At 42.6% G+C, this 12,729-nt stretch overlaps 1 protein-coding gene across 1 annotated transcript in view; it reads right to left on the reverse strand.

The window, feature by feature from the left end:
• Positions 1 to 12,729, reverse strand: part of ETV6 (ETS variant transcription factor 6) — a 1,357,390-nt gene that overhangs the window by 807,997 nt on the left and 536,664 nt on the right. Inside the window, exon 2 of the mRNA XM_044088174.1 lies at positions 10,387 to 10,513. Within this exon, the coding sequence (XP_043944109.1) occupies positions 10,387 to 10,513 (127 nt within the window). The remainder of the gene's footprint in view (positions 1 to 10,386; positions 10,514 to 12,729) is intronic.

A 12,729-nucleotide genomic window follows, 5' to 3' on the forward strand; every position in this document is an offset into this window, starting at 1 on the left:
TCTGGATCACCTGAGGGATCAGAGGAAATGGAGGAAGGCATAAAGAAGTCCCTGGGGCCAATCCTGGGTCAGAGCGTCTCTGGGGGATGGCCTGATAGAGGGAAGAGGCTGAAGAAGTCTGGACATTTGCTGTTTTGGGGAGTAGCAAAAGATCGCAACATGGGCGACCCCATTCCAGAAAAATCTCTTCCGCTATGGATTGCTTGAGAGACCACTCGTGAGGCATGAGAATAGCTCTGCTCAATCTGTCCGCTATAATGTTGGTTTTCCCAGGGATATGCGTTGCTACCAGAAACCGATGAGAGGAGATCGCCCATTGCCATAGTCTGAGCTTCTCGACACAAGGGGTAGGACTTGGTTCCGCCCTGTTTGTTGATATACCAAACTACAGACATGTTGTCTGTGTGGACTGCAATTGTCCCTACGGAAGAAAGTCGTTGAGGGCTTGCAAGCGTTAAAAGCACTGCTCTCATCTCCAGGACATTTATGTGCAGATGGTACTCGAGCGGTTGCCACGTCCCATGAACCATCCTGCCCTGATAATGACCCCCACCCGATCAGGGAGGCATCCGTGGTGACAGTGGCTATCGGGACGGAGGTACAAAGCACCTGCCTTGGTGAACCTGAGGCGATGTGATCCACCAAGCAAGATGTTCTTTGCATGTTTGTGTCACCAGAATCTGGTGACGCATTGGGAGTTGCTGGTATGACCACTGTGTGAACAGCATCCACTGAAGGAGGCGTATGTATAATCGAGCCAGGGAAGAAGAGTAATGGCCGCAGCCATGAGACCTAATACCTTTAGAACCATTCTGGCCTGTACTTTCTTGCTGGCCAGAATGATCCTGACATGAGTCTGAATGTCTGAAACTCTTTGTTCTGTAAGGGTAGCTGACATCCGAACAGTGTTTAAGTTTGCGCCTATGAAGGTAATAGACTGGCAGGGCGATAAGGATGACTTTTGAAGTTGATTGAGATGCCTAAATGAGAACAAAGGTCTATTGTGTAATCCCTGGCTTGTATAAGCTGATGCCTGGTGGTGGCTGACAGGAGCCAGTCGTCGAGATCTGAAACACCTGGAATCCTTGGCGTCTCAGGTGAGCCGTGACCACTGCCATGCATTTGGTGAACACTCTGGGGCTGTAGTGAGACCAAAGGGCAGGGCTCTGAACTGGAAGTGACTGGACCCCAGCCGAAGCGGAGAAATGTCCTGGAGCGACTGTGAATTTTGATGTGATAGTACACATCCTGAAGATCTATTGAGCACATCCAGTTGTCCTTCTGTAAGAAGGGCAGAATTGACTGAAGAGTGACCATTCGAATCTTGTCTTCCTGACAGACTTGTTGAGTCTGCTGAGATCCAATATTGGTCTCCAGTCTCCCGTCTTTTGGGGACCAAAAGAACCTTGAGTAGATTCCGGCTCTGAATGGTCTATTGTAACTGGCTGAATGGCTCTTTTTGCAGTAGTTTTGCGATTTCTAACTCTGCAATCTCCCTTAGACCGGTGGTACATCTGGAAGGGAACTTGAGGGAAGGGACTTTCCTCGAAAGGAATTATGTAACCCTTGGATATGATCGACTGTACCCATCTGTCTTGAGTGAGGGAATGCCAGGCTTCTGGGTACAGTGATAATCTTCCCGACTGCCTCCAAGGAGGGACAGCCGGGCAACACCTCAGGGATGCTGAAAGGGCTTATCAGAGAGGCTCCCTGTTTCCCTGGTTCTTGGACCCCTCTGCCTCTAGAGCGTCTGTTGTTGTTACCCCCTCTGCCTCTAGGGGTAAACTGACCACGTGAATCCGGCGTGACTCCTTGGGATTTACGGAACCACATCTTCCCACCCTTCTGTCCTTTGGGATAAGGCCTAGAAGGGGTGGAAAACGGACTCCAACAGCAGAAAGAGTCTTGCCGTCCTGCTCACACCTGGTCAAGGTTTCCTTCACCTGAGGGCCAAACAAAGCTGACCCATCAAAGGGAGAATTTGTGAAGGACGCCTTAAAGGGATCCAAAATCACATAGCCGCATCCAGGCTTGGCGTCTAAGAGCCACACCTGTGCCTGCGGCTCTACTCGCTCCATCCGCAGCATAAGATATTAGCCGCATGGAGGAGTTAGCAATGGAATTGAGGGTTCCTAGCTGCAAAGCAATCTTTCTTGAGCCCCTGCAGCTGTAGGATCCTGAACTACTTCTCCCAGCTCCTTCAGGATATCTCTGGAGTCTGGTGAAGTGACAAAGATAATTCAGCGAGCATAGCAAAGGTCGCTGAGGAAAACATCCGCTTGCGCACCTATCCATGGTCCTAGAGTCCTTATTAGGAGGATGGATGGGCACGGAAGGATCTGCAAGTTCCTTTTTGGTGGCCGCAGCCACCACCATGGCATCAGCGGGGACACCCTTGGTAAGGAATTGTTTGTCACTGGGGCAGTGATAAATTTTGAAGGCCTCCTAGGGACTGGCTCTACAGAGTCAGGAGCTGCCCACGCCTTCGTGCAATAACTTGCATAAGGGGTCGAAAGGCGGAGACACCCAGGAGGTGGAGGGCCGAGATCCAAACGCCTCTAGGTATACTGACTCATCCTCAGAGGGATTGTTGGTGGGCCAGTTTCCCTCTGTTTCAGAAGTTCTAGGATGTCTGAGAAGGAGACATCCTCAGAGGGGATCTAGGGGATCCCTCTGACTCATCAAAGTCAGTATCCAAGTGACAGACTCGGGAGTCTACATGCTTCCTCTTACAAGTCCTCTTCCTAGGAGGATCTCCCGAAACATCAGGAGAATCCTCGGAAGAGGGGGAAATTCCCAATGGGAAAACCTGAGGCGGAGGATCTCTGGGTCCTGTAGCAAGAGAAGTGGCAGAGATGTCAACAGGTACTATAGAGGAGGAGCTACGGGAACAGACTGCTGACTGATACCAGTGGCCAGTACACTCTTCATTACCTCGAATGCTCCCCTCCCAGGCAGGTCCAAGAGAACCCGCTCGAAGAGCTAGGAACTCCGGGACCACCGAAGGGAAGTCTCCGAGGCAGATGTCGGAGCCGAGCTCACCAAGGCCGAGGCTCCAAGGGGAAGAGCGGGCTCAGACAAGGGTCCGATGCCACTCACCCCTCGGAGGAGACCATGGAAGCCCGACCACGAATCCCTCTAAGGAAGAGGAGATAAGAGTAGAGGCTGAAGGAACAGAAGGGGTATCCGTCCTCCAGCCGTAGCAGTAACCATGCCGAAGACTCCAACTCCAAACTCTGGGGTAGAGTTGAAGGAGGAACTGTAACGGGGTGTGGACCAACAGTCGTCTGCTGAGACGGACTGTGTAGCATTTGGGCCAGTACCTGTGACTTGAGTAATCTACTGACCACTCTCTCTAGGTCATGATCTGACAACCTGGATGACCTTGAAGATCGGCTCCGATGGGTCCGTTGCGATAGAAGAAGCGGGACCCGAAAGTACCGGCACCAAGGAAGGAGCCCCCGACCTCTTCCTGGAAGGAGCCATCGGAGCCGATACTACAGATCCTGTCGGCGCCGACTTCGGAGCCGACAGAATGTCGATGTATCGGCTCCAGCCGGAGCCGATACAGCCACCAAAGCGGTGTCGGAGCCGATCGGGCCGACACCGATGCCTGTGCCACATGTGTGTCGGAACCGATCGGGCCGACAACGAAGTGGACAATACAGATTCGGCACCGATAGCCAGCGGTGCCGAAAGCTTTGTCAATCCAGAATCGGGTCCAGCGGCCGATCTCGACTCAGTACGAAGTCGGGCCGAGGCCGCAGGCTTAGATACAGAAGCCTGGGCCTTGGCAGGTTTTGTTGATTTTGGTGGAGCCGACTTAGCCGGAGAGCCCTCCGGCAAGAAGGCCCCTAAGAATCAACATTGCGTCTCTCCTGCAGGACTCTCTGGCTGAAGGAGTGACAAATAGCACAGGAGTCCTGCAGGTGAAGAGGGCCCAGACAATACAGGCAAGAAGTGTGACCGTCTGTCAGAGACATCTTCTGACAGCACGAGTCACACTTCTTAAAACCTGAAACCCTCTCCTTTGACATGGTGCTGAACACACAATACACACACACCAGTCAAATTTAATTAAATTAAATTAAACAAATACCAAGAGGTATTCTATAAAACACCAACACACACACCCTAACAGGGGGGGGATGGGATAGGGAATTGACTAACAAAAATTTAAAAGAGACAGGGAATTTCTGTCAGAAAGGGATAGAAATTAAATTTAAACTATCAAAAAATTAGTTTTAGACTAAAAAAGGGGCTTGAAAAATCACAAAAGTGAACAACTTACCAGGAGCTGGTAAAAAGAAGACCTCCTAAGCGAAGCGGCAAACGAGATCTGGGTACTTACCGCCTTGCATCATGGGATATGGGGCTGCCTCGAGCTGGTAGAAGAAACTCTCGAGCTTAGCAAGTGCCGAGTCGGAGCCGAGGGATCGGCTCCGAACCCATCAAGCAAGAATGAAGGCGAGATTGACAACTTAACATCATCTACAGTCACACAGCACTATCACAATGCAACACTATACAATCACAACACTACCTGGCCTCTACATAACATGTCATTATATTTAATACATTTTGCAGATATTTTTGTTTTAGCTTTTCTCCTAATCTTAACTGTGTCAGTAAATATGTGGGACCTTGTTTACTAACTGTATCCAATATGACCTGTGTTCATCTAGTAGCATGAGTGGTGAAGGGAACAGGTACAGGGGAATGTGAGTGATAAGTCAATGCAGACTCAACCACTCTTGGGGGGGGGGCAGCTTGGCTTAATCCATTAATGATACCAGCAGGAATGCAGGCATATCTCTGCAGCATGAAGAACCTACTGTGCCCAAAATGCACTGTTTGGGAGACTGCACTTGGATGAAAGTGAGCGTGTACTTCCAGAAAGCAGCCATAAGAGAATTTGCAAGCTGAAGATGTGGTAGGGATGGTTCAGTCCACATGATATACAAACTGGTCCTCTCCCTAACACCAGAGTCTCTCCTTAACAGGGGAATGAATGGACTGGAAAGCTCTCACCCCAGTGGAGGAATTAATGGATCACTTGGGTGCAGGAAGGGTAGCTACTGGGCTGGTTATAAAGAAAAAACAGAAAGAGATCACCAACTGATACCTTGACAACAACAAAACAAGAAATTACACGTCCACCAACCAGTGCAGCCTCACCAACCTTATCTCCATGTTTACCTCATGTAAAATGAGGCAAATGGACAGAAGAATAGAAATATCAGGTTCACCCTGCTTGCAAGAATACTTACATCAAGAGAATACATTTCCTGCCATGCCTTAAGTAGATCAAACTTTTTACAAAGCTAGGAAAACTGATGCATACAATTTTCAAAGCTCATGCTAGGGAGGTGGTGTACAGGATTTCCTCAGTGTTTGATGTGAGAGACAAAATGGGACTGAATGGCATACTGTGGCCTCTATGTAGTGAAACAGTGAGAGTTAAGGGTGATATGTGCAGAAAAATAGTGGTGCTATGTGCACTCTGTACATAATCCATTGTACCCGTAACTGTGGCAGATGTCCTCGCGTGGCAATTCAGTTCTATGAAATGTGCTAATGTCCAGCCATGCACAAACAATAGTAAACAGCATACATGGGCACCATTGCATACACTGTTACCCCGACCAGTCACTTCTAGCAGATATCGCTTAAATGACTGTTTGTTACGTCACAACTCACTTTATTTTAATAATCATCCTGTTTTTTACATTGATTAGTAGTCACGGAGTAGGGGCCAGGTAGTGCTGTGATTGTATAGTGTTGTATCCCTGATAGTGCTATGTGACTGTAGATCTATCATGCACTATTGCAACTAACAAACTACAAATCCCAGCACAGGTGGAAAAACTTGGAAGATGCACAGTTAAATATAAAGTAAAAGTACAAAATAAGTAATGTATAGATGACCCAAAAACATTTTTTACAGAATTGGGAAACAATGTAAAAGGAATTCAAAAAGACCACAAAAAAAGAAGAAATAGATATATTTTGGAGAAGTATTTATGAAGATCCTGTGGAACATAAAGATGCTAAATGGATAGAAGTAGTAAAAGAAAGAACTAGAAGTTTTAAGGTACAGGATATGAAATGCGATGAAGTAACAGCCCAAGAGACTGAAATAAAGTTAAGAAAAGCCTTTAATTGGAAAACCCCAGGCTCAAATGCAGCACTTAACTTCTGGTTAAAAGTATTAACATCTTTGCACGAAGATTTAGCCATGAGTAAGAACTATTGATATGCACAACCCCAACACATACCAACCTGGCTAACAGGAAAAACAATGCTCCTACTTAAGAGTGAACCTGCAAGCTACCCTAAAAGTTATAGGCCAATAACTTGCCTTCTGACAATGTATAAACTATACATTGGAACTGATGCCGACAGAGTTTATAGTCATTTAGAAGAAAACTCAATTATGGCACTAGAACAAAAGGGCAATAAAAGAAAGTCATATGGAACAAAGGATCACTTGTTGTTAAATAAAGTCATAGTGGAGAACTGTAAAAAGGTGAAGAATCTAAGTATAGAATGGATTGACTACAAAAAAGCATTTGATAGTATCCCATATTCATGGATAAAAGCATGCTTAAAAATATGTAAAAGATATACCCTACACTGATCGGCTACATTAGAGTGACCATGAAACAGTGGCAGATCACTTTGCAATTAAGCCATGATAAAGGACAAATTATTATCCCAGGAGTAAAAATTCAAAGGGGGATATTCCAGGGTGACTCTGTCATGCCCTTAAGCCTTTAAGCTGCCTACTTAACAGCTTAGGCCATGGCTACAATTTGGCTCCTAGAAAACAGCAAGTCTTTCGGCTTTTCCCGGTTAGGGGTCGCCACAGCGGACCTCCCATCTGCTAATGATTGGCAGTGGATTTTTATGGTGCTGAGTTGCCAGCCCAACGTCCAACCTTCAAAGAAGGCAAGCTCATTCATGCATGCACCTACCTGCATGTCTTTAATGTCACTCGACCACGGGCAGGACATGCAGACTCCACACAGAAGGCGCTCCAGACGAGAATCAAATGGGAGAACCTCTTGCTGTTAGGCGACAACACTAACTGCTGCACCATCGCGGCCATAAAGACTTCTCATCTTCTCTTTGTCGATGACTTAAAACTGTATAGCTCATTAGATGAGGAACTGAAAGCACAAATGCAAGTTGTCAAAACTTTTTCAGATGATTTACGAATGTCATTTGGTCTTGGTAAATGTGCAAAAACAACCTTTAAACCAGGAAACCTGCAGCACCAAGAAAATATCAGTTTGGGACAAGAATGTGATATAAAAACTTGAGCAAGAGGGAGTGTATACATATTTGGGAATTGATGATGGATCAACAATAAAACATGAACAATTGTGACTAAGCTTAGTAACGAATACTTTAGAAGACATAAATTAATCCTGAACACAGAGTTGATATCTCACAACAAAATTCAAGCTAAAAACCAGTTTACTCTTCCTGTACTAACTTACAGTTTTGGAGTGAATGACTGGCCCCAAAACGTGTTGGATAGATTAGAGAGGAAAACAAGAAGGATGTTTCATGCTCACCAAATGATTTATGAAAATCAGTGCAAACCAAGATTATATATTCCCCATTCCGAAGGAGGGATGGGCCTCCTTGAAACTGATTACATGTATAGATCTGCAATCGTGGGACTGCACACATCTGCTGATCTCACAAGACCCAAACATAGTGAAAGTTTTGAAACATGAGGAGAATAAATCTAGGATAACTTATCTGCTCAATCTAGCAGAAGCATATCGGTGTCAAACAGGAATGAAAATCAAACCAGAAGTAGATAAAAATCAGGCAGCAACTGAATGTGCCAAAACAAACGAAAGAATATAAGGTGAGGGACCAGATGAGAAGGCAAGAAATGTGGAAAATGCATAAATATAGTTACAAGTATAGAAAACTTCTGGAAGAACCTCATGTTGATCAGGATCGAATGCAGGAATGGTTAAGGAGAGGTGAATTCAAACCAAGACATGAAAGGCTAATATTGGTGGCCCAAGACAGTGGGCTATGTACACTTTGGTTTACAAAGTCCACTGAACGTGTGGGAGAAACACAAATGTAGGTTTTGTAAAACAGAACTGGAAACAGTTGCACACCTCGTTGCTGGTTGTGACATATTAATGGCAGGAGGACTGTATACTGAAAGGCAAAATAATGTCACAAGACTGTTGCACTGGGGATTGCGCAAACATTATGGTACCGAAGTGGCTGAATAACACTGGAAATGTCAGCCACAAAGCATCATAGAAAATGATGAAGTCTGCATTACATGGGATCACCTACTACCAGCAGTTCAAAAGTTAGATGCTAGAAAACTGGATATAGTGGTTCATGAAAAGAAGACAAAAGTAACATTGATCATTGAAACTGCCACACCCAGTGATTATGTGTCTTGTGTACAGAGAGACACAAAGTTATAAAATATCAGGATTTGCAAACAGAAATGACAGGAATATGGAAGAAAGATACCCAGACACAGTTCCAATAGTAGTAGGGGTAATGGGTCTTACAAAAAAGAATCTACAGTCACATTAAAATAGGTTACCAATACTTGTAAACTCTTACAAATTGCAGGAGTCGTCATTACTGGACAAACTGTGGGTGCTGTGAGGAGCACTTCTGGCTGACATCAAAGATTAAAACAATACTAATTTCATGAAGTTTAATCGTACTTTGGCTTAGGAATGGGGTGCATTCCCATCATGGTATTAGAAACCTAAAAGACTTGGAGAAATTAAAAGAGAGTAGTAGTATAGTTGCTTTCCCCTTACACAATGCCTAAAATATGTTTCCATTGTGTCAGTGTAAACAGAATTGTTATAAACATTAAGCACTAATAAAAATACATACATTTTTTGTAAGCATACTGTCCACCCAAAAGGATCTTTTAACATCTTACTAAGAATGCTACCCAAACTTCAGCTCTTATTGTGTGTGCTGGAGAGGTGGTCCTAATGAAATTTGTGCTCATTTGGGATGACTTTGTGCAAATACATATACACCTCCCTAAATCTGTTAGCCTGTCCTCATAATACTGCAGTTTTGAGGCATATGGCATCTTTTACCAATTAAGAATGCCTGTATGATCTGCAAGCCCAGGTACAAACTGCCCTCTAATAGGTACAAAAATGCATAGCACTTGCTAGGTTTAAGCCAGTCATAAGCTTCAGTTTATAACCAAGTACTATACAATATCAACAAAACTAAAACAGTAAAACCAGTCATGTATAGCTATCATCTTTTAATGTAAAAACAAGGAAAGATTTTAAGCTTCGTAGATGTACTTTCTTTCACTAAGACTTGCTGACATTTTAAAAATGTATTGCCTTTTCTTAGAGATCTTTACACAGAAGCAGTTTGTCTGTAACTCATCGGTCTTGTTTTTAATCACTGTATTTCTAAAGTAAGGCCAAACAATCCACTTATGCTGTACTGACTAGCTCAGAAAAAGAACAAAACATGAAATGTGTACTGCTAAGTGTGGTTTGGCTTTACTGGCCTGAATGCACCGGTAAAGATTTAAAAAAAGTAAAAGTAAAAAGTCACACTGGTATGTCCTTTAGTGTCATTTGCATACATCCATTAAGCTTCCATTACAGGAGGTTTAAGGTGCTAGTTAAGACCCTATCTTTGCTGGGTCTTTCTTGTAGTTGTCAATAAATAGTTTACAAAAAGTCTGACAAAAAATGTCTCAAAAGTTTTCCCTCCAGTCTATTGCATTTCTAAGCAAAAAGATACGTCAGTTTCCCATACTGTTCAGATTTCATCATAGCCAATACCAGATTTTTGGTATTCTAAAACTATAACTTGAAAACAGTGGGGAAAAACAAAAAAATAAATATTCTGATTTAGAGACAGTGAGCAAGATGTGCTTGTCATCACGCGATAATATCAGCATATCTAGTTCAGGGATGTTTTTCTGCAAGTTACTAAGCTCTGGTACTGCCAGGTTTAGTCACCTAAATAAAAGCAACGCAATCAGTTAGCAATTGAACCATAGATGACCCATGCTGTTTTCAAACACAAACTGCCGGTATAGCCACATCTCTACCATCTACCCAACTAATTCTGTTACTTTAAAAGCACATATTTACACAGTTTCTAAATAAATTTAGTCAGATTGCCAGGTTAATTGTACGTTCAGTTTTATGCCTTTTTTTCTAAACTCCACACTTCAATTAACAGTATGTTTGAGTCATGGTAGGATAATATAAAGCAAACAAAGCTTTAGCGTTTTCTATCAAGTGAAACAAAAGAAGCAGTATTTTTACTTCCTCATTCTCCTCCACTATTCTGAGAGGTGAGGCAGTGTGTAAGGGGGTGTGTACTTACGCAGGTGTGCTGGCAGTCGGACTAGCTCTTCCTCCATCCTGTTCGCTGTAGGTGCAGGGACATGTACTGGAGAGGAAGTATAGTCTGGCACAGGGCTCACTGCAGGTGTGTACGAAATTCTTTCCTGCTGTAAAGAAAAAGGCATACACCTTGGTTCACATGTTATAAAACAAACAAGGTTAGAGCACCTTAAGCCTTTAAATGTACAAATGCTGTGATAGGATATGAGTTTACTGCTGCTGTTGCTTTTGCAAAATACAGTAGGCTATTTTCTGACTGCATGATAAAGACAAATCCAGCATTAGGTATGCATCATTAAGGTAAAAATAGAATCTAATGAAAATTTTACAAAATAATTCTGCTCGTCAGCACAAGTCATTCAGCTGCAGTGACTAAAAATCCATAGAAACTAATTTTTAAACTTGATAAGTCATTTTGTTTTTTTATCATGGAAATTTCTCCAACTGATGGACTACTGATTACCATTACTCTCAACTGTCCAGATTTTTGCCTCATATTTTTGGTCTGTTCCTCAAAAAATTTGTGGTTTTCTAGCAAATCATCAAAGATAGAAGTCACTAAATAATAACAGACATCTGAGTTCCATGCTTCAAACCTTTCAGAAAACGTATGCTAATGCCAAACCTGTGAGTCTACTAACTTTCTGAGTTATTAAGAACAATATTTAAAAATTGTTCCTATTTTTGGGCATTTATACCACCATTATTTTTGGATTTTGCAGATTTTTGGCACTAAGAAGTTGAACAATATGCTGACTGCCTGCCTTTTAAGCTAGAATGTTGGTTCCACCCTTTTATCAGAAACTTGGGCTTGCAAAAATTCAGTATCATCAACACAAAAGGACAGAGCAATTCTAATATCCTGACACTCTGAAAAATAAGCATTAGTGACAATCCTTCTCCTTGTCCATGCTAAACGGTCATATGAAGCTGGCCACTAACACAAAACGCAAAGATATTGGAACATATACGAGATACAATACCTGTTACTGGTAACCGTAACTGCTGTGATCTCACTCAATGAAAATACAGCATTTCTTTATTTTTGGCTAAAATAACTCCCTTTCTAGGCACAAGTTCAGCACAGTATCTACAGTGGTAACGTTAACTCCTCACACAGGTATCCTGCTAGCTCAAAAGCTTGAGTAATTGCAAAACCTATGTTGGTCCAAAAAAAGGTATTACATCACTTCTGTGCTCCAGTGTCTTTGAGTGATATGGAAGTAAAAGCATACAATTAAACAGAGCAGAACTTGACTGGTGTACAGGGCAAGAAACTCCTGGTCAGAGAGGTAGAGGCATGCTACAGTGTGCGCCTGGGAAAAAGCAGTAATGGATGAATTCTCTTTTACTATTCTTAGACAAGAAAGTAAAATGTGGACAGTCAGGGGACTCTGTCAGAAATATCCTGGCAAAACAAAGAAATGTGTACAAAAATATCTACAGACTGCCTTTTTTCAAGGCATATGGGGCATATAAATAATTTCCTGAAATGTAACTGTTTCAGGACAATAACTTGAAATACTAATTGAAGTAAGAATGTACAATTAAACTGAAGACATCTTGCCCAGACAACATGTACTATATCATCTCTGCATCTACTTGTGTGTACAGATAAAATTACAACTTGTACTCTCAGGTTCAAATCCTATTACTTACTACTCACACCATATGAACCCACGATTCTCTTCATTTATACAATTATTCTCTAAGAAAAGAATGAAAGTAGAATGCACTCAGAAAATACTAAACTAAGTAAACTGTAATGAAAATAAGCTAGAATTCCAAAGATTAGGTGGCACAATGTTCCACTGACACTCAGGAAAAAAACATAAAATGCAGACTACAGAGCAAATTAGCAATGACTACAATTAAGCACTTACAAATATCACTGTTTAAAAGATGGCAAATAGCAGTACCACAAGCAGAATGAGAAAAACTCCCAATCTGTGCACAACTCGGCAACCAGCAACTATATTATTCCATCTGGAAACTATACTGAGGTCTGAGATAGTGGGGACAGGAATGTGTAGTAAGGTTTAAGGGATTGGGAAGAAGAGGTTAAATTGGGGGTTTGGGGAAAACTGCAAGCATTACAAGCAAAAAAGTAAAAGATAGTTAAAAGGTAAAGAAATAGTGATGATGAGCTAAGAAAACGTTATCTAATTACATGTAGTTTTACAACCAGTTTCAAATACTGAGCTACATACTTCAGTATTCTAGATGGGGATTATTTTCATACAGTAAAAGACTGGTTAAATCTTTACTTCCCTGTCACTGCCACAGAGGTTTATCTCCATTAACATGCACACTCAGCTTACTT

Source organism: Protopterus annectens, chromosome 11.part0 (assembly GCF_019279795.1).
Source record: "Protopterus annectens isolate FY-2018-M chromosome 11.part0, PAN1.0, whole genome shotgun sequence".
In the NCBI taxonomy this organism is placed as follows: Eukaryota; Metazoa; Chordata; order Ceratodontiformes; family Protopteridae; genus Protopterus; species Protopterus annectens.